Source organism: Durio zibethinus, chromosome 18 (assembly GCF_047325235.1).
Source record: "Durio zibethinus cultivar Kanyao isolate XHJ-2024 chromosome 18, ASM4732523v1, whole genome shotgun sequence".
Lineage (NCBI taxonomy): Eukaryota > Viridiplantae > Streptophyta > Magnoliopsida > Malvales > Malvaceae > Durio > Durio zibethinus.
Window position 1 is genome coordinate 22,701,755 of NC_143179.1, and position 22,574 is coordinate 22,724,328.

The 22,574-nt window shown below is 35.4% G+C and overlaps 4 protein-coding genes and 1 pseudogene across 7 annotated transcripts; 2 read left to right on the forward strand and 3 right to left on the reverse strand.

The window, feature by feature from the left end:
- Positions 1-778: 778 nt before the first annotated feature.
- Positions 779-3,164, reverse strand: LOC111300063 (AAA-ATPase At1g43910-like). 2 transcript variants are annotated; one of them, XM_022895671.2, is made up of 3 exons: positions 2,054-3,163; positions 1,541-1,939; positions 779-1,152 (listed from the first exon to the last, which is right to left on the reverse strand). In XM_022895671.2, the coding sequence occupies exons 1-3, from the start codon at positions 3,050-3,052 to the stop codon at positions 1,087-1,089; spliced, it is 1,464 nt and encodes a 487-aa protein (XP_022751406.2). In that variant the 5' UTR covers positions 3,053-3,163; the 3' UTR covers positions 779-1,086. The 2 variants fall into 2 exon arrangements, with proteins under 2 accessions (XP_022751406.2, XP_022751407.2); XM_022895672.2 differs by lacking the exon at positions 779-1,152 and having other exon boundaries at positions 1,290-1,939; positions 2,054-3,164.
- Positions 3,165-6,901: 3,737 nt separating this feature from the next.
- LOC149513895 (uncharacterized) lies at positions 6,902-8,091 on the forward strand. Its single transcript, XM_089746875.1, has 2 exons — positions 6,902-7,252; positions 7,718-8,091. The coding sequence occupies exons 1-2, from the start codon at positions 7,076-7,078 to the stop codon at positions 7,868-7,870; spliced, it is 330 nt and encodes a 109-aa protein (XP_089603001.1). The 5' UTR covers positions 6,902-7,075; the 3' UTR covers positions 7,871-8,091.
- A 1,508-nt stretch (positions 8,092-9,599) lies between these two features.
- Positions 9,600-12,168, reverse strand: LOC111300066 (putative ubiquitin-conjugating enzyme E2 16). Of its 2 annotated transcripts, none has more exons than XM_022895674.2 (6): positions 11,913-12,168; positions 11,721-11,824; positions 11,514-11,616; positions 11,335-11,398; positions 10,162-10,250; positions 9,600-9,961 (listed from the first exon to the last, which is right to left on the reverse strand). In XM_022895674.2, the coding sequence occupies exons 1-6, from the start codon at positions 11,940-11,942 to the stop codon at positions 9,866-9,868; spliced, it is 486 nt and encodes a 161-aa protein (XP_022751409.1). In that variant the 5' UTR covers positions 11,943-12,168; the 3' UTR covers positions 9,600-9,865. The 2 variants fall into 2 exon arrangements, with proteins under 2 accessions (XP_022751409.1, XP_022751410.1); XM_022895675.2 differs by having other exon boundaries at positions 9,856-9,994; positions 11,913-12,112.
- Positions 12,169-13,020: 852 nt separating this feature from the next.
- On the reverse strand, positions 13,021-18,659 carry LOC111300067 (D-2-hydroxyglutarate dehydrogenase, mitochondrial-like). 2 transcript variants are annotated; one of them, XM_022895676.2, is made up of 15 exons: positions 18,536-18,659; positions 18,126-18,427; positions 17,347-17,448; positions 17,182-17,229; positions 16,739-16,809; positions 16,474-16,592; positions 15,526-15,621; positions 15,323-15,432; positions 15,116-15,196; positions 14,770-14,870; positions 14,234-14,342; positions 14,011-14,116; positions 13,742-13,827; positions 13,550-13,675; positions 13,021-13,434 (listed from the first exon to the last, which is right to left on the reverse strand). In XM_022895676.2, exons 1-15 carry the CDS (start codon positions 18,612-18,614, stop codon positions 13,357-13,359), a joined length of 1,614 nt encoding a protein of 537 aa, XP_022751411.2. In that variant the 5' UTR covers positions 18,615-18,659; the 3' UTR covers positions 13,021-13,356. The 2 variants fall into 2 exon arrangements, with proteins under 2 accessions (XP_022751411.2, XP_022751414.2); XM_022895679.2 differs by lacking the exon at positions 18,536-18,659 and having other exon boundaries at positions 18,161-18,183.
- A 66-nt stretch (positions 18,660-18,725) lies between these two features.
- Positions 18,726-21,726, forward strand: LOC111300800 (CDK5RAP1-like protein; annotated as a pseudogene).
- Positions 21,727-22,574: the final 848 nt, after the last annotated feature.

A 22,574-nucleotide genomic window follows, 5' to 3' on the forward strand; every position in this document is an offset into this window, starting at 1 on the left:
ACACAACTAAATACTCATGACTTCCGTTAATAATCACCTTCTTCCTCTTTTTCCATGGTTGTCTCGACCATGTTCTAACAGAGGTTGTAGCACACTTCTGCTTCGTTCATGGGTTCCTAAATCATTCACCAACCCTTTGTTCATGTACGTATACTCTTGTATGTTTCTTCAATTGCCTGAAATGAATAATGTGCCCCCATCATTTACCGATGCATATCATTCTAATTTTGGTTTAACATTGTCCATTTATTAGTCATCATCACTACAAATGTTAGGTCGCCAATACACTACCTCCCACTCTCTAATTAATAAAGAATTCAGCTCAAGAGTATCGACTAGGTCAGAAATCTTAGTAGCAGACAAGAGAAGACAGATTGAGAGGAATTCAGCTATATAGTTTTCAAATCGCAATCTGAAAAGAAAAATTATCATATACACACAAATAATAGAGTCATTCAACTTACAGATGGGATTTATTCGAGTTTTTTAACTTTACAAATGGAATTTATTTGTGTTTCAAGGTCCAATACTGATGCATTTGAATCGTTTGCTCATGAGAAAGGTTGGCAATGAGACGGATGGTTTGTGAACTTGATACTCTGACATATATTAATCTTATCATCCATGACAGAGGGTTTTATAAAGCCATCATATTCTGAAGTTTGCATCAAACAACATTCTTTGTATTGCATTTTTCTAACAAAATAAGTTGTTGTCAGAACAGCAGTGGGCCAGTGGCTATGCATGCTGTGACTATAATATTTTCACCGCTTTCAAGTAGTCAAAGACAGTATTTATTTAGTAAAATGAGTCAGATGTATAAACAATAAAGCTGGAATTCCAGTGCAGAAACCAGCCTGCATGTATGAGAACACATCTCTTATAATACTCTGCCTGTTGTATTTTATCACAATTTTGTAAGCAGCGCTTATTACTAGTAACCTGCGCATATAAGTTACAAACAAGGCTACATTGTATAAACTAGTTTATTAAAGTTATCTAATTGATTCCAGGGAGCTTCGTCTTGATCTTCTCAAGTATTCCTTTCTTCTCATGGTGCTGGGGCATTCTTTTCATCTTCTGTTGTTACCTTTGTTCAGCTGTTGGGGCAGCGGGAGATTTGTCTTTTATAATCATGTCGCCTTCCTCAGTCTGCACATGGAATTAATATTCACATATTAAAACGTTTATCTCAAGAAATTAATCAGAAATATATTCTCTATGGTATGATGCTTATATATTTCTTATGATCAAAGTTCTTTGATTTGCCATAATTAGATCATACTCCATTCCAACAACCCAGCTAACTTCTTATTGCATGTGATGTGATCTGATCTGTGAAGCATAAATCTTGAGTGTTATAGTTTTGGCTGTAGGCATATTGAAAAAGTTACATATAAATCACTTGCCATGAAGCAACAGAATATGGTTTCTACCCAAGATTTTTAGCAGCTAATAAGTTCCCCGACCAGCTAAACTAAGTCAAATATATGCATCTTGTTTCAGACTCAGTAGGCTTTGAATTTTGTCTTTCAACTACCTTTTCCTCCTTTTCAACTACACCCTCTTCTGTCTTCTTCTTCTTCACGTTGAGAAAGTCTATGAGACCTTCGAGTGCAGTTTTAGGGTCATCACTGATCATAAGTTGTTGTGCAACTTCAGCTGGAGTAACTGCAATACTTTCAATGAGTTCATCAATGCAGCCGAATAGTTTGGCTTCTTTGATTCCAGCTTCTTTGATTCCAAGATATGTAGTTGAAAGTTTTCTGAATGCTGCTGGAGTACAATATCCCATGTAAATATGCACATCCATACGCCCTGGCCGTAGCAGAGCTGGGTCTAACATTTCTTTGTGATTTGTGGTAAAGATTATGATTCTTTCGTTTCCACAACTCGACCACAATCCATCAATGAAATTGAGTAAGCCTGACAGGGTTACCTACAAAATTGTGGTAAATTAGAGATTTGAAAACTTTGACCGCTACAACCAAACCAAGATAAGTAAAGACTAAAGACAGGTGTAAAGGAAAATAACAATCAACAAATGAATTACCCCAGGATCGATAGCAGAAGGACTTTTGGGTTCATCATCTTCTTCATCCTCAGGTTTTTCTTTGACCTGGGCACGACCACGTGATACATTTGTGCTACAATCTATGTCCTCGATGAGCAGAATGGACCGGTTGGTGGTGGATGTGAGTATACGTCTAAGATCAGCATCGTTTCGAACAATTTGAAACTGAAGATCATATATATCATAACTCAAGTAATTTGCAATTGCAGCAACGAGGGATGATTTTCCTGTCCCTGGAGGACCATACAAAAGGTACCCACGTTTCCAAGCCCTGCCAACATTTTCGAAAAATTCCTTGCGTTTCCCAAATGAATCAAGATCACCCATTATGAATTGCTTAAGCTTTGGCTCGATTGCCAGTGTCTCAAATTTTGCTGGGTGCTTGAAAACTGCGGACTCCCACATGGAGCAGTCTTGGTCATATGTGTAAATGCTGAGGCTCTCACGCTTGTTCAGAATTACTTGTGCTTCTTTGCTAATGTAGGTGAAGTACCTTTGCTCAACTCTTTCTCTAGCGCTTTTCTTACAGGTCACGGCGAAGTATCTCTTATTGGGAACGTAGCACTTTTTGGTTTCAATTGAAGAGAAAGTCCACTCCAAGCGTATCCCCTCAAAATCATCCATGATCGTGCAATTTACAGGGATGCTTCGTTTGGGTGGTGCTGTGGGTTCATTGGAGTCGTTGAAACCTACAAGTAGACTGTCGCTGGAAGGGCCAATTCTGGTTGGCAAGTAGACCTCAGCAGCCCGAAACAGTTGGTTATCAGAAGCTTGCCAGCGGTCTTCGATAAAGAAGGTGAACTCTGAAGAGAAGTAAGTGGATGTCAGCTCGGAAAATTTTGAGGCAATGTAGTCTCTCATCCGTTCTGGAACCATTTCATTTAAGATTGTGCGGATTAGCATGACCATGGCTGAGATAGAGGCATAAGCGGAGAGAAGAACGGAAAAAGAAGGTAGCTCTTTCAACAGGGTAGCCATTCCTGCGTTTTACTTGTTCTGCTCTTGAAAACAGAGAGAAACAGTGAAGGCTGAAAGCAAGAGGAAAAGAGGAAAAGGTTCAAGTACGTAGCCGACTGAAGGCTAAGTAACACTAAGTACTCCTTATATAGCAAAAAAGCATTGTGTATGAAAATGAAAAGTCTTCGTCGTGTCCATATTCAATAGCAATACAGTCACGAGTCATGACTAGTCCCATCAGGGACGAAGGAGCCTGCAAAAGATACAATGAGAACTGCTGGACTTAACCTGGCACACTGGGCCATAGTATTAAGATCAACAGCTTCCAGGAAACTATAAAAAAGGGGGAAAACGTCAAGTCGGCGACTTTTATCTTCTAAATACTTTGTTTGAATATTATGTATATGTAAATGTAATAAGATCATATAATTTGTGCAAAAAAGTTCAAAATCAAATTGCTTCATAGTTAATTTCCTGGGCTCGTCTTACTTGGTTTTGCTGAAACAAAACTTTAATACAGGTCCATGGCTCTTTTTACATGGATCCACCGTCATCGGCTGCTTTTCTTTGTTACTTTAGAGCCACATATTAGGGAATATTTCTTCGCTAATCCAAACAAACATGTCAAAACTGGCAACTGGCTAGTGGTGAGGAAATCAGCGTGCTTCACCTCAGAGTCTTGTCATGATTTTATTTAAACAAGAAGATAAAAAATCGTTGTGTCGCCGACGTGCCACCTTGCTGCGCAAGTAGTTCGTGGGACCCTTTGTCGCTGACGATCAGTTCGCTTCTTCAAACTCTTTTTCGACAGACTCAAGGAAAACGACAAGCAGGAAGGGAAATGGAGAAATGCATAACAATTACTCAGTTTTAAAACATGCCAGTTCGTGTATTAGCGTATCTATTAAAATAATTGAAACTGTCTTGTAATTGTTTCAATCTCCGATTTGTTATACATCTCTTTGATTTCTTGAAATAAATTAAAGAATAAATTTGGATTATAAAAAAATTGTAAAGAATAATAAAAGAGACTTTGGAATTGATTGATTGAGATGGCAGTCGTTAGGCTGTCAAACCATCAACATTTTTATAAAATTTCATTTTATTTTTATTTTTTAATCTCTTTTTTGACGAGTTGATTGAGGTAGTGTGGTAGGTGAAACTAGATCAAAGCGTCCATCCATATTTTTCTTATCTTTTTTATTTTTTAAAATTTATTTTATCATGATTTGTTTTTTAATCACTCTCTCCTCTTTTCCCTACCAAATCTGTTCCATCCACCCATTGCTCATTCCCTGTTTTGAGCCTCATTGATCAGCAGATTTTTAGATTTTATATAACAGAAGGTTGATGCTAATAGAATTTCTCCCACGCATACTATTTGGGATAATCTTATTAGCTGTTCAACTTGTTTGAACAAAATATATAATCCAATTGTGCCGATGAGAAGGATAAAACTACTGTTAACATTATTTTTTTTCTTTTATTGAAGATTTGAAGTGGGATTAATTATCATTGTATGCTTTTTCTAACATTGGAAATCAACAGAATTATTTATTGAGATTTTTTATTTATAAATGGGATAAATTATTTACTTAAGAAGATAATTTTAATTTTATAATTCAATAATTTCAATCAAACTTATTTTACGATATGTTAATTTCATTGTCTGTTGAATATGTCTTTACATGCAATAAAAAATACTTACACCAATACAATGAACTTCGTTCTACAATTCTTTTGTAATACGTATGATGATATTAAGTTCTTGGGTATGTCAAGTTCGTTACGAAAAGACTGTAAAAGTCAAAGTGCTTTGACTTGCAAAAAAAAAAATGATTTATAAGTCTTTTTTTTTTTTTTTTTGAGTACCAACTACCAAGTGGGTTTTTTTTGTACTATAATTGCAAGTGTTGATTTCTATCAACAAAGAAAGATGTGTTGTAGGCAACTGAACTCCACTTCATTTGGGCCCAACAATAAACTTGGCATCCTTTTCGGCCTAAACTATGATGATTTTGGGTATGACATTAACAAGTTTAAGGTCAGGCCCCAAAACGGGTAAAAAATTTTAAGGTCTGAGGTTCTCCAAAAGGAAAGAATTTTTTGCAGCATGACAAGGGTTAGCTTTTTGGCCCAATTAAAGCTTTTCATGATAATGTTGGTTGCTCAGGTTAATGGTTGCAAAGCAAGTTCCTAGATTCATTTACCATATGTGCACTCTGCACAGCGGCTAGACCCTTGGCCCATCCAAACCTGCTCTTATGCCGGGCCTGTTGGTCTGAACTTAAAAGTTTATCTGAAATTTTAAAAGATTTAGATATTAATATTAAGTTCATTAAAAAGATTTGAACAAATAAGATCAAGCTTAAGTTTTATCATTTAAAGCTTGAACATTGCTCGAAAATCAAAAAAATATTTTTACTAAAACGAGATGAAGTACATTTGTTTTATTTTTTATGCTAAACAAGATCCATTTACTTTATTATTTATAATAGGATAAAGTTTATTTTTTTATACAAAACATTAAAATAATGATTCAATTTTAAATTACATCTAACAAAATTAAATTTAATCCAAACCCAAATAACTTGTAAATTTAATTAAAATTAATTAAATTTATAATTTATAAAAAAAAGTAAATTTTTTTATTTTTCTCAACTTTAAATACTAATATTTTAGAGGAATTTGAAGTTTATTATTACATAGAGGAATGGACTTAGAGCAAAAACTAAGGGTCGAAAAATAAGGCTGAGCTGAACTTGAATTTGTTTAAAATGCTCAAATATTATGCTAAACCCGGCCCAAACCATAAGCAGCTCTAGGCCCATCCTAATTTTTGGCATCAACAATTCATAGTGTTTACAAACAAGTGTATACACTATACCGAAGGTACGGTGAAATCCAAATCCAGGTTTATAAATATAAATTTCATATATAATTTTTATAGATGTTATATAATTATTAATTTAAACTTAATTTTTATTGATTAATTATAAGAAAATTATCGTAGGAATATGCTCCCTCAAGTACATCATATATACACTTTACTCACCGGCTACACTATCAACAATTCAACAATTAATAGTGTTTACAAACAACTGCTATATACTTTATGTTTATGGCTAGGTGTACTAATACTTCTGTGAAAGGACTTAATTCTAGTGCAATTGTGAAGATGGCTGAGAAACATGTGACTTTCTGTATATTTATCTTTTTCAGGAAAATTTACACGAGTTAAAATTGCTGTTCTCTCTGATACTTTATCCAATGGCAAATGATTTACAGATCGAGTAAATGTCATGTGTTCTGGCAAAGAACTTTTCTGAAAGAAAGAAAAAGGAAGGAAAATCATTGGAAAAGGAAAGAGTAAACTTTGTAGGATCCTTCCTAGCAACAATTATAGCACATAAAGCTTAACAGAGAGCATCTCCCTTTCTTATTCAAAGCTGAAAAGAAAAGGGCTTTTATATAGAGTATTACCTTTAGTATTGATCAATTGCAAATAGCCTTGAATGTGCCAGAGAAGCAGGTTTCATTTTTCAGAAATTGTATTCCCCATTTTCAAGCACCAGAGAAGCTACTATATTTATATTTCCCCTTTTAAAAAAACGTAAGCTTTTCGCTTAATCCTCGACTGCTAGCTACGACCAAAGACCTCCCTAGCTAGCTCCCTACCGTATAAATCACTTGTATCAAAAATATTTATCCTGGGTTGCCTTGTTAGAGCTGTTCTAGCTAGTTTTGTCTGAATCTTCATGCACGCCTGACAATGCCAGGTTTTGGTGGTCGACTTAATCTCTTCGTTTATCTCAAGCCAACGCAAGTGCATTACGTTACGCCTCTAGGTTTTGTGCATGGCCAACATGCACGATAAGCTCTTGATTTACTACAATATTGTTCCTATCTTGCCTATATAAACCCTTGCAGTTCAGGTTTAGTCCATACCAAAATCCTCCTTCGCTTTGAACTAAGTAGAGAAAAATAGCCACGGCAGATCGTGATCGAAGTCAATTCCAGCGTGTTCAACGTGAAGCTCGCAGAATGCATAAAGAAAAGAGAAAGGCCAAGGATAACAAAATGACAAGTACTGAGGAACCGATGCCAAAACTTGAAACAATTAATGATAGCGGCAAGAAGGATACTGCACCAAAGAAAGGCAATATCCTTGGCAAGCCCCTACATCGCTCAAGCTCATCCTCCTCGGCAAGCTCTCCATCTGTAAGCCTAATTACCTACTTTCTATCTAGATGACGGTTGGTTTCTTTCAATTAACTCATGTTTACTTATCATAACTCCATTATCAACTCTCTTTATCTATGAACATGTTTTTTATATGAGAATTTAACCATATATATGATCTTAATTTGCCATTTGCATTTCTACTTGGTGCTTGTAATAAATGGCTTCGAAATGGATTTGCTTGAAAGATTGACTCCTATTTCATCGAATTAAAGCTTTCACAATGCTTAATGATAAGAAAGCCAATGTACAAAACTCTCATTCTTGAAAAAGAAAAGGGTAAAACCTCATTAATAATTTAAAACTATAGCACACTTAATTACAAAAATATACAATAGCACACTTGAGGATTTAGCAGTTATAAGCATCATACCATAGAGAATATAGTTCTGATTAATTTCTTGAGATAAACGCTTTAATATTTGAAATTAATTCCATATGCAGTCTGAGGAAGGCGACATGATTATAAAAGACAAATCTCCTGCTGCCCCAACAGCTGAACAAAGGCAACAGCAGAAGATGAAAAGAATGCCCCAGCACCATGAGAAGAAAGGAATACTTGAGAAGATCAAGACGAAGCTCCCTGGAATCAATTAGATAACTTTAATAAACTAGTTTATACTATATAGCCTTGTTTGTAACTTATATGCGCAGGTTACTAGTAATAAGCGCTCCTTACAAAATTGTGATAAAATACAACAGGCAGAGTATTATAGGAGATGTGTTCTCATACATGCAGGCTGGTTTCTGCACCGGAATTCCAGCTTTATTGTTTATACATCTGACTCATTTAACTAAATAAATACTGTCTTTGACTACTTGAAAGCGGTGAAAATATTATAGTCACAGGATATATAGCCAGTGGCCCACTGCTGTTCTGACAACAACTTATTTTGTTAGAAAAATGCAATACAAAGACTGTTGATTGATGCAAACTTCAGAATATGATGGCTTTATAAAACCTTCTGTCATGGATGATAAGATTAATATATGTCAGATTATCAAGTTCACAAACCATCCGTGTCATTTCCAACCTTTCTTATGAGCAAACGATTCAAATGCATCAGTATTGGACCTTGAAACACATATAGATTCCATTTGTAAAGTTAAAAAACTCGAATAAATCCCATCTGCAAAGTTGAATGACTCTATTATTCGTGTGTATATGATAATTTTTCTTTTCAGATTGCGATTTGAAAACTATATAGCTGAATTCCTCTCAATCTGTCTTCACTTGTCTGGTACTATGATTTCTGAACTAGTCGATACTCTTGAGCTGAATTCTTTATTAATTAGAGAGTGGGAGGTAGTGTATTGACGACCTAACATTTGTAGTGATGATGACTAACAAATGAACAATGTTAAACCAAAATTACAATGATATGCATCGGAAAATGATGGGGGCACATTATTCATTTCAGGCAATTGAAGAAACCTACAAGAGTATACGTACATGAACAAAGGGTTGGTGAATGATTTAGGAACCCATGAACGAAGCAGAAGTGTGCTACAACCTCTGTTAGAACATGGTCGAGACAACCATGGAAAAAGAGGAAGAAGGTGATTATTAATGGAAGTCATGAGTATTTAATTGTGGGCAATATTTTTATTGTTAATTTGATGCTGCTCTACTATATTTGGTAAAAATTATCTTATGCAATTTGGATAACAAATTATTTTTGGTTTTTAACTTTGCTAGACCTCCTATGAGGAAAATGCGACAAATAAGAAGTGTAAGGCATTTGTGAATGGTTTGTTCAAATGCAGAATGACTGATATTGATGTATGATTGCCAGGATTACAGTCAGGTGACATTGATTTGCAGGCACGGCCGAGTTCATATATAGGTTTTCATTATAATCAATCACCGCTATTATTTCTTGATTCTACACAACCTGTTGTAGAACTAAATTTTGACGATAGATTCTTTCTATAAGCTATCCTTCCGATTTTCCTTGAAGAATTTCAGTGATTCTTTGCTGCTATCAATAAGTTTGTACCCTGGAACAAAGATAAATCTCAAATAATATGAAAAAAAATAATAATAAAAAAAATCACTGGAGACTGGAGCCGTGTATTTGCTGTTCCACTTTGCATAATTGTATTTGTGGAAAATGTTTGCATGATCACAATCACATTTATCTAAGTAACTGGAAACCACCGTTACCTTTTTTTTTTTCTTTTTCAAATAAAATGCAAAGTTACTTAATGAAAGTGATCCAGCATACATAAGGCTCTAAAACAAGACTCAAGTTTCGCCTTTGGATGAACCATCAGTCTCATCTGCTGCCAAGTTATAATTATAAAACTCAGGAAGTTCAGAAAATAGTTTCAGAAAGATAGAGAGTTTCTCATTCATGTGCTTACAAGGCACCAAGCATCTCTCACACAGGTTAAACACCATTGCCAAAGAAAGACCGACTTTTCTCTTTCCTTACCAAATACCAGCATAAGCATTTACAGAAGTTATTAAGCATTTAACTTTGATTGGGAAAATGCTTTCTCCTTTTGTTTCCGTTTTCCTTAAAAGAGGAAGCAGTTTGTCTACTCTAGTTCTTATCGAATAATCGATGCAGGGAGATACTCTTGCAATTAAACTTTGTCATCGTGGAACCACCACCTGGTCTGCTTGGGCGACCGGCCATTTCTACAGTTCTTTACATAGCGATCGTTGTCTTCAGGACATTGCTGCAAGCATGGCTAAAAGTATTAAAAAGAGTTCTGGATTTAAAGAAACAAAAATACGATATCAATATCCCCATTATTTACAAAAACAGTAGTGCTCATTCCCAGTAGTGCCCTATGCATGGTACAAGCATGGCATGAAGACATACTGGAATAAGAAAGCACTCCAGAAAGTCAATTGAATGTACATTCAAAGTTCAAACCTTCACAGTTGAGCTCGATAGCATGGAGAGAATGCTGATACAGATAGAACTAACTGTCATGGCTGGGGACCATGAATCATACAAGATATCTACAAAATACAATGGAACAATCCTGTATTATGTCTTTCTTGTCACAAGTTATAGTGTTATACAATAAAAATTAGGTAAAGAACAAAAAAGTGGAAATTGAGCAACATTATTACCAATGTGCGTGAATGCGCATGTGTGTGTGTGTGTGTGTAAGAGAGAGAGAAAGAGAGAGAGAGAGAGAGAGAGAGAGATTTGTTAAATTATTACAAACATTTGTTAAACTAACAAAATCAATTATACTTTGAATTTAGCACAAAATGTTGAAAAGGCACAGCAAGTAGATAAAAACATTATCCTTAGCTCATTTCACAAGCTATTATTACCCCCCCCCCCCCTCCCTTTCCAGTTTAAGAAACCACAAAAAAGAATTAACAAGCAAGTTGACATTGTAAAGGCCATGAGAATGATGCCATGTGCTTCAAAAGAATGCAGCACAGAAACCTAACATTACCCCATTACTGTAACAGAACAATAACATCATAATACAGCCAGGAACAAGGAGGTGGAAAAGCAAGATTATAGTTTTTCAACTTCCCCTTTCATAGAAAACAAGATAAAAGAAAATCAGTTTCTGTTTAAGTCTCACAAAGCTCATGACAAAGGAAAGAGCATCTATATCACCCGGTGAAGGCAAGCATCTTTAAGTTTCTTTTTACCATTTCTTTTCCCTATTATCATGCACTATTTGAGACAAAGCTAACAAGGGTTTTCTGTTGCCAGTTGCAGTGAATATTTGGAGACTTAGAAATTGAACTTACCATTTCTCCATATATTTTTAGGAAGATAGATACATGATACAATAATTTCTAAATATCAGAAAAATACTCTCACATAACCATCAAAGATCTTTCTAAGAATGTAAAGGAAAACACTTTCAAAGGTAACAACAAATTAGTACGGAGGCAACAGTATGGAAAAAAAACCATCACTTTCAAAGGATAATAGATAACATGAAGATGAAGCAAAGAGACAAATCAGATCATAATCAATTGCAAACAAAAAAAAAATCTATGAAAAACATCTGAGAAATCGAAAATCACTAAAAAACAGAGCATTTTATGGCAAATTAATGTCGATTATTACCTAAACAAATATGGCCATTGCTATAAATATGCGGATGCAGAGGTGCCGGATTAAGGAATATCACCTGCCACCAATAACCCCAAAAAAGGTAAAACAGAAGGGCAAAATCATTATAAAAAAAAGAGACAAGCTTGTAAAATAAGAAATTAAAAAAGGGATTTAAAAAAAAAAAAAAAAACCTGGGGGGCTTCCATGGGGTAATGTTCAGGGAAATCCACCTGAAGTTGATAGGTTTCATTGGCGTATAAAGTTCCTGGAGCTCCATTTACTTCAATTACCCACCTTAATTTTTGTATCCAATACAACAGAAAAAAAAAAAAAGAAATCAACGACGGGAAGCAGAAGATCTAATGAAAAAGGGAAAAAAATGATGAATGAAATAATACCTTTGGAGATTATCGGTGACTTTGTGTTTGAAACCGGAAGGAGGGTTGACCTGCCACTCTACCAGCTCTTTCTGCAGCCGATTGCACGCTATCTTACTCAGCGCCTTGAACACCACACCAATCAAATCCCCACAAAATTAATTCAAACAAAAAAAAAGAAAAGAGAAAGAGAGTTGAAGTGAGAGGATCAACCTTGCGAGTGGAGGCGGAGGAGCTCGTCATGCTTTTCGTGGCCTTTTGGCTATAGTTTTTTTGGCCCTCTCTTTCAAAGAAAAAAATATCAATCAACAAAGAAAGAGAGAGTTTTTGAGCAAGACAGAAAGCTTTTCTTCCTATTAGACAAAAGCGACAAAGAGAAAGAGCGACGATTTATGCGGCATAAAATTGAACCCTCTTTCTGTTACCCACCCTCTCTCTATTTTATCGACAGTTTTTTATTATTTTTCTTGTTATCTTATTTTTGTCAAGGCGGTTTTTCATCTCGCCAAAGGAGTTCACTAAACGATGTCGGTTTGTACTATTAAAGACCGCAAAAACCTAAATTTCTTTTTCTTTTTATTTATCTTAATATTTAATTAAACATAACAAAATAATATATTCATATAATATAAAATATTAAAAATTTATATATTCATATAATATTATATATAAAAATTACGTATTATAATTTATGTAAATAAAAAAACATAAAATATATATTTTTAATTATGTTAAATTTATTTATAAATTATATTAAAATTTTAAATCATATTATTTTTATATTTTTTATTTAATTTCATATCACATCATTATATTATATTTGTAATTATCAAGTTTATCTTAAATTTTTGTTTATCAATAATAAAAAAAAAAAAAACTAAAACCAAACATCCTCGTTTTGGCAAAGCGACAGCAACAAGGAACAACCAACGTAGGAATGGAGGATCTTACTTTTCACTTTCTCTCCATTTAAGAATCTTTGGACATGGCAAAGCATATTCCAGCCTTGCTAATTGGAATGCTCTTCCTTTGCAATCTGTCTCTTTGGAAATCATTTGGATAAACATATATTCTGCTTTACAACATAACAAATTAATGAACGCACAAAGAATGTCAAACCATCATTGCTTTTACCTGTTCACTAGTGGGAAAAGTTGTGCTATCCAAATATATTGGCTGGGTTTTGAAGGAAAACTGAGAAGTGGCTAGCTGTTAGTATCAGTTCATGGATGATGCAACTGGCAAAAATGTTTTTGGGCCCTTGGAACTTCAACTTGTTTGCCTATAAACCACCCAATGCCGATCGGTGCACATTAAGAAAGATTCAAGACACATCAACTTTAATAGAAAATCACATTACAGAAAAGCTTAATAAACATTTTGCTGGTGCAACGAAGTTCAACTTATATTTTGCTGGTCCATCGCTTATTCAATGATTACACCAAATTCAATGGTAATATCAGAAGCGGTGCCCTTTGTTTTCCAGATCAATATTCTTCATGGAAACTGCTTGGGGCTCGCCTTTTCCTATTTTAAGCTCACCTCCATCAACGCATCTTTTTCGTTGCATGTTTGAAACTGTTAGAAATCCTCTTTGTGGTGAGACTGAAAAATAGGCTTCGTGGTCGCGTTCCCTGCCCCATTTCTATGAATTGAGTCAGTGAGGAAGAACTTTGTATGGGTTGAGTATCCCATTTGGGTCAAGCAACTTTTTAATGGAAGCCATTATTTGTACCTATCCAAACAGATTCTCCCTTTAGAAACTCTTCATGAAGCAACCATGAGCTCCCAGAAAAGAAACCAGCAAACAGAAATTTGTAGTATCGTTTTGCGTTTAGAGGAAAACTCACAGTTTCAGGAGATTTACTGTAATGAATCTTGTTAGCTTTCACCAGTCCCAGGCCATGTTCGGCACTGATACTCCCTCGGTTCTTAAATGTCCACTCATAGACATATGGTTCAATTTGTTCTAAAATCTAAAATATTACAGATGATTAATAAAAATATGGAAGCATACTCCAAGTTTTAAGGAAGGACCTTACTTTATCATCATACTGTGGAGCAGAAATATTAAGGTGCAAATTTCCATCCCCAAGGTGACCGAATCCAACTACTTTGGCCAAGTTACCTGAAAATTTCAGATGCAGATAAAGATCGGATTTTGAAAAACGTTTGTATTCTGTGAAATGCTGGATAAGTAATTTTCTAACGACAAAATCACATTGAAATACTAAAAACAGAAAGCCATGATGTACTGCCAGTTAGAAGAAAGAAAGTATTTAACAGATAGTTAAATAACAACTTTGCTTACCAAGTCTTACTCTCATGTCATCCACAAGATTGTACATCTTTTCGACAGGCAATGACAAATCATATTTGTAAACAGCACCAGCTTTCATCAAAGCTTCTGGCACACCCTGCAACATAAGAGAAGGAACCTTACAACTAAATCCATGCACAAGATATTTGCAGCATCCCCGATGATTATCAATTAAAAATATGTAGGAAGAAATATGTGGTATTGAAGTGGGAACCTCACGGATTCGCCAAAACGAGGATGCTTGGTTTATGTCTTGTGCAAGAACACCATCAGAAATCAAACCACCTTCCATTGAGCTAAGTAAGAAGGCCTCAAGTTTCTCCCTGCAGGAATTCTTATAATTTTGTAAACTAATGGAGATATTAAGGGTGCCGATAGCTGAAAATAGATACTAGAAGGAATCCACAGAGGTATACCCATCTAGTGATCTTTTTTTTTTTTTTTCATTTTATTCAGGAAGAGACACCAGAAGCCACAAGAAACCAAATAAATATGTTTGTTGTCAATAAAATAGTTAATGAAAGATCATTTGACAGCATAAAGCACCCAATAATGCACAAAAAGGTTCAATTCAAGAAGTAAGTTTAATCTGTTAGTTGTTTTCGTTTTGACCTTGCAATCATCATTTGAACTTCAGTTAAGTTTGTGCCTCTCCTATTATGAATGCTGGAGATAAAGGATAGTGAAAAGATGCATAAAGAGAAAGTTTAGTACCAATACATGAATAAGAACCAATTGACAAAGATTTACCTATCATAAGATTCATCACTGCCCGTTGTCTCAATCAGAACATAGAAGCTGTGCATTGAGGCAGGTAATGGATTCCGAACTCCGTCTAAATGATGCAAAACCTGGCAGATATAATGCAATAAGTAGGAAGCAGACAGAGAAAGTACTAAAAATTAGCAATGCTTCTATTCCGGCCTCCATTCAACCATAAAAAACAAAGCTTGCAGGACTGTAATAAATCAGGAAAACAGTTTTCAACAACCCTTAGTCCAGTCAAAATATGAAAATCAAAAGAAAGGATTTTAGCAGCAAAAATAAATGATGCACAGACTGGGAAAAGAGTTGGAATATGCCACAGAAAGCTAACCAAATTCATTGCCTGGTTATCCAAAAATTCAAAAGCAGACAGAATCTCCCCCAGCTTTCTTTTCGCTTCCATGAGAAGTTTCTAATAAACAGAAGAAAGAAAATGGTAAGCAGATAACAACGATGTCTATTATCCTATTATTCAGCATTAATTTAGCATAAATTGTTCCCAAGAAATGATATTTTAGGGTATGGAAGTAGATCAAACCTGGCAGCTAGAATAATCTTTGCATGCAAGAAAAGCTATATTCACAGAAGACAGCTTGGGAGGGGTCAGTATAGAAACTTTAGTTACAATTCCCAGAGATCCTTCACTTCCTACATTGATGATAGAAGAAATATAAAGGAAGTTGAATACTCTACTGAAAAATATACTTGCAACAATCCACTACTAAATCATATGGTGCCCACCTATAAACAAATGCTTCAAGTCATACCCAGTATTATCTTTACGCAGAGTCCCAAGCATATCAAGCACATCACCATTTGCTAAAACAGCTTCAACACCTACAAATTTATGGGAAAAGCATGCTACAGTTAAAACTGGCATTAGCAAAACAAATTCTAAAGATCTCCACTATCAAAGATTGCAAGATAAGTTGACAGTAGGTCTTTGAATTCTGGAATAGTCATCATGTTAGTAATAGTTAAATGGCTAGAATATTCAGCTCTTCAACTTCAAGATCTTTTCTTCCACATCATTCCAACATTAACATTAACCCATGTCCATAGATTCATGTTTCTTTTTCTTTTACAGAATAAGCTTCAAGCACTTCAGTTTGAAGCATCAAAAAAAGAAACTAAAAATACTTGAGACTTCAGTCTAAACAACCATGAATCACAAACCCTGAAAATACAATAATAAACAGGCATATCTCTGGCGACAGGATATAGGAATATAACATAAGGTACCTAATAGCCATTTTTATTTTTATTGTTTACTATTTAGATTTGCAATTTAGAACACATAACCCTACTGGAAAAATCAATGTAAATTTGTTCAATGAAGCCCACACAGGGTTAAGGCTATCGTCCTTAAAGATAGTTCAAAATTTATACACCATGCTATCAGTCACCAAACTCCAACCATAGGACAAATGAAGCTCTGCGATAATGCTTCAGAAATTATGATATAACCTTATATAACTCGCTGGATGATAATGCAACACCGTAATATTTTCCTATTAGCAGATGTATGCATAACTAAGCAGGCTCTTTTTCATTTTTCCTTTCTGATTGGCAGACCCACCTTCTGTACGTTTATACTGCAGGAATTAAGGGGCCAAAAAGGGGGAAATTGAAGAAAATAAATGTCCAAACATTGAAATTCGAAGTCCAATCAACAAGCAGATTTCTTACCAAGTACATTCCCGTGAAGTGAACCATAACGTACAAGACGCAAACCACCAGCATTAGTTGAAACATTTCCACCAATTTGACAGCTTCCTTTTGCACCTAAGTCCAGAGGCATAATAAATCTGAAATAAAGCATCGTATATCATGAGCGAAGACATATCAATATCCACAGATATAGGTGACAGGGGTATGAGTATGGATCTAGAGTCAAACATCATTACAGGTCCATTAAGAAAGAAAGGACATTGACAGTATAGCAGGCAATTACCCTTGGTTGTCCAGGAAAGAGATAAGATTTTCTAGTATGCATCCTGCTTCACATACCAATATACCACTGACCTGAAATATAGCATACAAAAATCTTTCATATATATAGTGTGGGGAGTTTTCTTTTCCTTTATTTAAGGTGGTTTCATTTAGAATTCTAAATTAATCAGGATTAATTAGGACCTATAGAAATTTGACTATAGTTTAATATTATCATTATAAGATACTCAAATATCTTATACCACAAGGATTTCATTACTAGGCGCTGTTTCTTCTTTGTTCATGAAGTCCAATAACAAATTCATAAGGGCCCTAGTAATTTCTGGTAAGTAAGATCCAAACTGTACAACCGTAATTCAAATTGAAAGAAGGTCCTTATGTGTCTATACTTGACAAGAAACGGAACAAGCCAGGAACAAACAGACAAATAACATAAAAGCATACCTTGTTAAAACTTATGATATTATTCATTGAACCAACACTGACAATCACCTGAAGAATTATATCAGCAAAATCAATTAATTAAATACAAAACAAGAAGAAAGAATCCACCAAAAATAGTATCACACAACAGATTATTGATCAATAATTGGAAATAATTGGCATTACCTCATCAAAAACAGGCACACTCCCACCAACAAGACCAGTATTTCCCCCTTGGGGAACAACAGCCAAACACCTTGAGTTACAATATTTAAGAATCTGTGATACCTGCAATATAAAATTGCATATAAAAATAAATAACATGACCTTGATTTGTTTGGTAAACAAGATTATGATAGGATAGGATAAAATGATATCATAAATAAGATTAAATTAAATAATGTCATCATACCCTTTGTTTGATGTGTGCAAGTATTAGAATAAGATAATTTATTTATTGGTCAAAATTATCCTTTTTCATAGTTTATACAATTTAAATTATTGATATAATGTTTAAAGGCATAATAAGACATATAAGTTTAATCCCATTGATTAAAAATAATCCTTTAAGGATTGATTCATCTTATACCAAGAGGATAATTAATCCTCTTGTAATCATATCCCTTTATTTAGATACAAACCAAACATAATATAAAATGATTAGCATTGTATCCTATCCATTATCCTATGCACCAAACATGACTGTAATTTTCAAATATACAATAACATATGTAAGTTCAATCTCATGGATTAAAAATAATTCTCTCCCAAAGAGATCGAATCATCCTATACCAAGAGGATGATTAATCTTCCTTATAATCCTATCCCTTTCTTTAGATATAAACCAAACATATTATAGGATGATTATCATTCTATCCTATTTTATTCATCATCCTATGCACCAAATGTAATCTTAGTACAGAAGAAATAACAAATTTTGACAATCGAAATTTTGAAAAGTGAACCTCCTCAGTACTTCGAGGCTGAAGCAAAAGCTTACTGGAGCCTTTGTATTTGTGCATCCAATCCGTATTTGCAGTTTCAAGCCTATCCTCATCTTGAATAACATTTTTCTCTCCTAGTAACCGCTTAAAGTAACTGATGTCATCGGAATTTAAGGTCGAAAATGAAGGATTTCTTTGAACAAGCGTCGACACTGAACTGAAATATCTGTACTGAATCGCATTCGCTTCTCGGAGACTTCTCTGATCTCTGATCGGATTGAATCGCGCCGGAAAACTCCTCTTTTCATTGAAATACGTAAAATCTGATGAAAAACAGAACGATCTTTAAGTAAATTAATTTTACAACAATACTCAAAATTTCTAAAGAACGGTTCAAAAGAAGGAATCGAAACGAAGGCAGCGGATGATACCTGAACCAGGACTTAATCGACGGTTGAGAACCGATTTCAATGATCGCCGGAGATTGCTTGTAGCTCTCCACTTCTCCATTTTCAATTTTTTTTTCTTTTTCCCGTTGTGCCAATCAAATCCGCTAACGTTGCAGTTACGCAATCTTTACCAATATATTCAACCAAATGACCATAATACCCCCCATTCCCTCTGCTTGGACTAAAACGCTGCGTTTCGAGCCATTCTTTTCCATTTCCACTATCAAGTATTTTTGCGTCGGAGAAGCAAATCCAGGTGGTTCCAATGGCCTCTATTTTGAGCCAACCTGGCTGCTGCATCAAAATCCATCGACGGTGCTGCTTTAACACTCTTAGATTCTTCTCTTCAAAGCCTTTTGCTTCCCATTCCAATTCTCATCGCCATTTCTCGCATAGGCCAATCAGAAAAACCTTCGCTTTCGATGCTTCCAGAAGCTGCTCTCAATCTCACCACCTCCTCAACACAGATAACCCCACTCTCCATCACTTCATAGCTCAACCTTCCCCTACCGCCTCTCAACAAAAGATAGAATTTATCACGAGACTTTTCGATCACAAATGAATATAAATGATATTGAAATTGTGCTTTCAATTATGAAGAATGCTGGATATCATGAAACAGTGGAAGAGTAATGTACATAAGGGAAAATGCTGAACGAAAAGTGTAGCAAGGGCTTAATTTTTTTTGGTGTTAAAGAGACATTGGAAGAGTAATGTACATATAGAAAGATCACAGTCGCTGCACCCTCCGAAAGTGGTGGTGTTAGGCTGTATGGCTGACAGGTTAAAGGATAGGATTCTGGTTGCTGATAAGATGGTTGATGTGGTATGTGGATCCGATGCTTACGGAGATTTACCGAGGTTGTTGCCTGTTGGAAGCGGTTGATTATGGTCAGAAAGGGATTAGCACTCTTCTTTCGCTTGAAAAAGACGGCTTTTGTGTCTGTGATGATGGGATGTAACAATATGTGCTCGTTTTGTATTGTTCTGTTCACTAGAGGTGGACAGAGGTCTCGTCCTGTGGAGTCTATAGTGAAGGGGTGGGGGAGCTTTGGAAAGAAGGTGTGAAGGAGGTAACACTTTTGGACAGAATGTGAATATTTATAGTGATGCATTGGAAGTGAAAAAGAAGTTAAACCAGGAAATAATTGGGCGTTGAGCGAAGGCTTTAGAAGTATGTGTAAGGTGAAAATTATGGGCTTGCATTTTGCTGATCTCTTAGATCGACTTTCTGCTGATTTTCCAGAGACGAGGTTCAGATACACGTCCCCACATCCTAAAGGTTTTCTGGATGAGTTGCTGTATCTGATGCGAGTCCGCCATAATATCTGCAAGTGTATACATTTGCCTGCACAGATAGGGAGTACCACAGTGCTTGAAAGAATGCGTCGGGAATATAATAGAGAGGCTTATTTAGAGCTTGTTTAGAAGATGCAGAATCATTCCAGACGTAGGAATAAGCAGTGATTTCATATGTGGCAAGGTTTTATTATGTTATTCTGATTTTAATATTTTGGTTATATACTTGTATTTGAAACATAGGCAGTTGACCTTTTAAGTATGAAGGATTGACATCAATTATTATTTATTCTAAAAGCTACTACTCGGCAAATAACCCTGTTGAGTTCTGAATTAATCTTCCATAATGATTCTAGTTTAATTTTCTACAATCTTAATTTCCTGGAATGTTACTTAAAGCCTAAATTCACATCAATTCCCTGCTTTTTTACATAAAGGATTGCAATTAACCAGATGTTTGATCACATTGTCAGCTTGGATATGTGATGTTGGGTCTTTTGAACAAACTTAAAACTGTTTTAATTAGGTGTAATGGTGATTGAGCTGAGCTCTTAGTGAGGACCAAAGACTTCTCTCTTACAAAAATGAGCCCTGATTATTTTGTTTTTCTCCATTTCTGCTGCCTAGTTTGGTGGATTGCATGTTTTTACAGAGAATTTATTAGTTTCTTATATTTATTTTACAAAGTATCACAGCTTTGTCTTCACTGGTTTCGAGCATACTTCTATAGATTAATATGCAAATTGCGATACAAATTACTGTTTTTGTTTTTGGAAAAATGCTTTTCTACATTAACTTCTGCAGTCAAGGTGTCTGCTTATTAATTAAGTGAAAGGAGACTGCAAAATTAGACTTACCACCTTTTGTGATAGTGTGAGCCAAGTTCATATACTTAATTTAGAAGCATGCTTTGTTAAAGTAGGAGTTAAAAATATATTTAAGCTTAATCTTCTGACAAAGAGCCTCAGATTCTAGGGTTGGTAGAGAGCATACTGGGCACATCACCGCTGATGAATAGCAGGTAATAAATATCCCTATCAATCTATTATGAAAAACTAAAATTTTCTGTTCCGTTGTTCGTTCATATCTTTTGCAAAATTATGCCTAGTGAGTCTACTGTGGCTGTTGGTGTTAAATGATCCAAAGATGCACTGTTGCTAGGGTTGCTATCTGTAACACATCTTCACCTTATAAGCATGTTAACCTGCACTTTCCTGAAATGCCCTCTTATTTTCTGGATTGCTTTCTGCAGGTTTCTGTGGTGAAACAGAGGAGGAACATGCAGGCATGCTAAGCTTAATAAAGGCTGTTGGTTATGATATGGCATACATGTTTGCATACAGCATGAGGGAGAGAAAACATATGCCTATAGAAACTACTCTGATGACGTTCCTGAAGAAGTCAAGCAAAGGAGGCATACTGAACTTATTGAGGCTTTCCATGGGAGTACTGGTCAGCACTACGACTCTCAAGTGTGAACCATCCAACTTGTGCTGGTTGAAGGACCAAGCAGGAGAACTCCAGAAACAGAGCTTATCGGCAAAAGTGATAGAGGCCATAGAGTTTCATTTGTTAATCTTCCTTTGCCAGATCACGATGATCAAGTGGATAACAGAAGGACTCCTGACGTTGGCGATTATGTAGAAGTTCATATAACAAAGTCCACAAAAGCATCACTTTTTGGAGAGGCACTGCTATAACTAAGCACATTTTACAACAATGTGGAGGAAGCAGCAGTTGCCTGTGGTAGCAGTAGTTGAAAACCAGCGGCCTTCTACTGCTGTGACAAGAAATTACGAGCAGTTTCGTTCTTATTTCGTAATGCTAGAATAGCTTCTTGCTGTAGAATTGACATTTGTTGCTAGGCGATTAATAGTTTTTGCAAGCTATTGATTTGTTGTAAATGTTGTGCTTAGATTGCTCCGGCCAGGGAAGACTTTGAGCACGAAAGCCCAAGAAAATACCAAGTAGGGTCTGAAATTTGCTATTTGGAGCTGCTGCTTCAAATGGCTTAGAGATGCTTTATTCTGTATTTTTTTCCCGAATGTGGTACAGAATATGTCAATAACTTTTTTTTTTTAGCAAAGAATATGTAAATAATTAATGCAATAAAGAAATGACAAAGGCAATTGTGGCTGCCGATTTTTCCTCTTTCCTTTTGTTCCCAATCTCCATGTTGCTGCTGGCTGCTGTTATGCATGGTAGAAAGTAGAAATTGATTCTTAGGCCCTACTGCGCCACCATCTTTACTATGGACGGTTGGCTATTTGTTAAGCCTGAAAAACTATGACAATTATCTACCTCGTCTGGCGGAGAACAGAGAAATCATAAACTGATGTTGACATGCAAACTGTCCTCTTTTTTTCTTTAAACTCCTTTTTATAAAAGGAGAAAGAAAGAATAAATCTATTCGAGATTGAAATCCAAAGCTCCGCATGACTTTTTTCTGACTGAACCTCAGGAAAATCATTTACAAGAAAAATGACCCTCAGGTTGAGACATATAATGCAGCAAGGATTCCACTGAAGCTATGGCGCTCTCATGATTGAGAGAGTAAAGTAGCGAGAAAGAATAATAAATAATTTCACTAATCATCATAATTAAGTAAAAGTGGGTCAAAGCACACCGCATGTTCTCCCCTTTTGCCAGCCTCCATTGCACAACCCCCACATGGTTCACATGCAGGAGAACGAACCACCTTTTTTGTTGTTGCTTCAAAGTT